Source organism: Triticum dicoccoides, chromosome 6B (assembly GCF_002162155.2).
Source record: "Triticum dicoccoides isolate Atlit2015 ecotype Zavitan chromosome 6B, WEW_v2.0, whole genome shotgun sequence".
Classification (NCBI taxonomy): Eukaryota; Viridiplantae; Streptophyta; class Magnoliopsida; order Poales; family Poaceae; genus Triticum; species Triticum dicoccoides.
The window spans coordinates 107,944,844-107,948,775 of NC_041391.1; the positions used below are offsets into that span (position 1 = coordinate 107,944,844).

General features: G+C 46.6%; 1 protein-coding gene across 1 annotated transcript; it reads right to left on the bottom strand.

Annotated features, from left to right (window-relative positions):
• Positions 1 to 2,290: 2,290 nt before the first annotated feature.
• On the bottom strand, positions 2,291 to 3,298 carry LOC119322928. The gene has a single exon (XM_037596468.1). The coding sequence runs from the start codon at positions 3,248 to 3,250 to the stop codon at positions 2,291 to 2,293; it is 960 nt and encodes a 319-aa protein (XP_037452365.1). The 5' UTR covers positions 3,251 to 3,298.
• Positions 3,299 to 3,932: the final 634 nt, after the last annotated feature.

A 3,932-nucleotide genomic window follows, 5' to 3' on the forward strand; every position in this document is an offset into this window, starting at 1 on the left:
AACACACAATCATGCGTAATAGACATAACCAATGTCTACTATCTGTACTACATGCAGCGAGCTTTCTTGATAATTATTTTATTTTTTCACATGGAAAAATTTATGTATCATAAAAACTAAACAGAAACATCACTCGAAGAAAGACAAAATAGTAACTTGGAATAAATAAAAAGAAAATTGCTCTAGTAGAAGCATATGCAGAGAGATACGTACAATCATCTATATAAACTGCTTGCTGATAATTAAGCGCAAACCAGGCCGTGGCCGCCTGGTCCGCTCGATTGTCAGGCAACGACATATCCCATGTTCTAAGTCCCTGTACGCTGACTTCATGGTATTTTTTGCAAGTATTAATTAAAATCAAGGGGTATATTTTGCGAGAATTAATTAAAATCCAGAGGCATTCCTGTAAAATACAACATGCATAGCTCACAATGCGCGTAGGCAACCACTGACATGTGGCCCAGCGACAGACTGGAATGCCACGTGGGAACTCGATACGGCGGCATACGTCCAGAGGCACCGTATTTGAATGCCCAGACAAGTTACGACATCACTTTTTTGTCAAGTTTAGGCACCAAACTAACCGCGCCGGACAAGTTAGGACACCTGTAGTGTATTTAACTCTATCAATTATCATTAGTCAATTCTATATATCAAGATTATCTCTGTGTTAGTAAGTATTATATGCCTGAATGCATACCTACGAAAGTGTTTTTTGGACATCTTTGGACTTCCTGGAATTCATATATACAACTATGATTTAAATAGAGGTATAATTTTTTTCCAGGGAGCGGTATCATAATTCATATGCAACATGCAAAATAAAATGTTAAAGAGCCTACATCTAAGATTTTTGATAGCCCTGACAACCGTCTAAATACCTCGGTTCTATTCCATTGACCCAAAATAAATGTCTCAATTTTATACTCCCTCCATCCAAAAATACTTGTCTTCAAAATGATTAAAAAGAGATGCATCTAGAACTAAAATAAGTCTAGATAAATCCTCTTTTATTCATTTTGATGACAAGTATTTCCGAACGGAGAGAGTGCTAACTTTAATACAAAATTGTACTAAGATTGGACATTTATTTTGAGACGATGTGAGTATATGCTACTCCAATATATATAAAATATAGAGCCTTGCGACAAAAAACTGGAGTATTCTACATCGGTGACTCTCAGTCTCACTTTCTTCTCACGGCTCACCCCTTTCCCCTTCAGCTAGCCACCCAGCTCCCCTCATCCTCTGTGCAGCCGCCGGCGCATCACGGAGCGCATCCGCACACCGTGTGGTGCGAGGCACCCATCCCAGCCCAACTTCCCACCCCCCGCCTCCGCACCATCCCTACCGCTTGCTGCGCCGTCGCGAGCCTCCCACACCCCCCCCATCACTCCCTGATGTCCGGCGAGATCTGGGGGGCAGCGCTCTCGCGGACGCGCGCGCAGTCTGGGCGGCGGCATCCACCGCGCGGCGCCCCTGCCCCGCGTCCCCCACCCCGCGCCGCTCCGCTGCGATGGTGCCACCGGTCGGAATCTTCTGGTGCCAACGCCCGGTGATAGGCGCACGCCGTGCAGCGCGAGGAGACCCTGCAGCAAGCCGTGCTCGCCCGGATGGGTGGAGATCGAGCAGGAGTGGATTCTGTGGTGCACGACGACGTCGACGGCTTCTCTTCGCCATCGAGCTCTGCTCCCCTCCCTCTGCATCAGAATCAAGGTGCCCACGGATCTTCTTACCTTGTCACTGTCGGCTCCCCCCTCTCCCTCCACATTCTGCATTGGTAGCTGTGTTGGATGTACACAGTTTGAACGCTTGCTAGATGATTAGTAATATGTATACGGTTAGGATTAAGTTGTTTATTTTGTGAGATGAGGATACAACTTTTTCTCGGGGTTGTTTGGATTCAGAATTTTAGCCAATTATGCTTCCATAAACTCGTTTGAAGGTCTAACAACCTGAAATTAGTTAGCGTAAAAAAGTATAGTTTTTTTAGGGGCAGAACAAGTAAAACCTTTTTTTTAATATTCTCAAGATTTGAAGACAATTAGACACACTGAACTGGTTCCTAGTTCCTACATCAGGACTACTACCAAATGACGAACTAAAATGCCATGGCAGCATCAGCCTTATTATTCTTACTCTGTGGGATTTTTCACCGGTGCATGCAACTACACCAGACCCTGGCAACTGCAGCATTCGCACTTGACCAATGAAGCTCCGCTTTTTTCACGCGGAGAACAAACCATATGGCTCGCCCCAACCATGGTGCAAGTTCATCTGAACATGATCATGCCGCTCGCAAAGTGGAGTACAAGCGCACGACGATGTTTACTCCAATGGTCACTGCAAAGATGATGGCGAGAATGGCCATTGAAGCAGCTCTACGATCCATGGTCACCACGGCTACACCCTTTGCTGCTGCCTTCTTGCTGCCGCCATCTTGTCCAAGCTTCATCCCTGTCTCATTCCACCCTGTGTTCGCTGGTCTCTTCTTCTCTGCTGGTTTAAACAGAGCTGGCAGTGAAGGACATGCGGGTGAGTTGATGGGCGCGACCCGCTCTTGTGCAGGCGGTTTCTGCTTCGACACATTCTCCACTGTTGTTGTTTCGGTCATGGTATCCACTTTCAGTTGCTCTGAGATCTGTGACTGATGCGCTGTCATCTGTGTTGATGAGGTCTGTTGATCACCGCCATGGCCGTGCCCGATATGTTCTTCATGGGTGATCTGCGGGCTATTGATGGGAAGAAAGCTTTCATCGGAATTCTTCACACCTTCGGTGGCATTTGGTGTGACCTCATTCTCGACGCAGCTCTTCACTGAATTTTGGTCAGGATTCTTCACATCTTCACTGTCCGGATCATTAATGATCTCGGCACTTTCCTGGCTTGCGTTTGGATCCAAATTATCTGTAGGTTTGCTATCCAATTCATCAGCAAGAATTTCATCCACCTGCTCCTGAATCTCTTGAAGCTCCTCTACTTCCTTACCATCCAACCCATCAGCTTCAACCTCTCTAACCTCCCTGCCCAGATTCTCATCAGATTGATTAGACTTCTGCTGCTCCTTCTCCATGACCCCGCCATCCAGAACGTCGTCCTCCTTGCCGCGGCGGTCCTTCTTGGCGCCCTTTCCGCCACCGTGGCGCCGCCACGCGACGACGGCGGCACCGGCGATCGCGCCCCCGACGAGGAGCAGCGCCCCGACGCCCTGCGGCGTGCCGACGCGCGCGCACACGCGGGTCCTCATGGCGCCGCCGCGCCTCGCCACCTCCTCTCGCGATTCTTGCGCGGTGCAAAGATCAGAACAAGTAAAACTTGGTTTTAGTACAACAGGAAAAGTGGGTTTTAGTAGTTTTTCTATAAACCATTTTAGTCCTTCATATTCAGAAAGGCATGGCTTGAAACTTGCAAAAAAAACTATGGTCAAAGAGGCTAAGCTTCCTTTTCCTAGAGAGTCGACATGCCAATCCTGATCAAATTTCGAATTGTACCCCCGCATACACACACAATGCATTACAACAAAGTAAAACTGAACGAGAGAATCATACATATTTATGAAAGGTAACCTGACATAAAAGTCATCACTCTCTAATGATGACAATCATACTGATGTACCAATTGTAAAAAAAATGCAAAGCTGGGTCTGCATCTTTTTGCAAATGAGGTCCTTGCCATTTCACAGGTTAGCGGTGCTTGTATTCAGAGTCTAATATAACTCTTGAGCACAATGCTCTTGCTGAATATTCTAAGGGTTGATCTTTCTAATCCTGTACATGGCACTTTGGAATCACCGTCTGCAATGAATCTTGAGGCCTGAGATTGAAGTTTAAGAACGTGTTAGAATTTAAGGACACCTGTGTGCTAAATCCTTCAATAATAGAGATAGTAGAGATGTGAGGGGCTCACTGATGGCAAACTCAGCTTGAGTT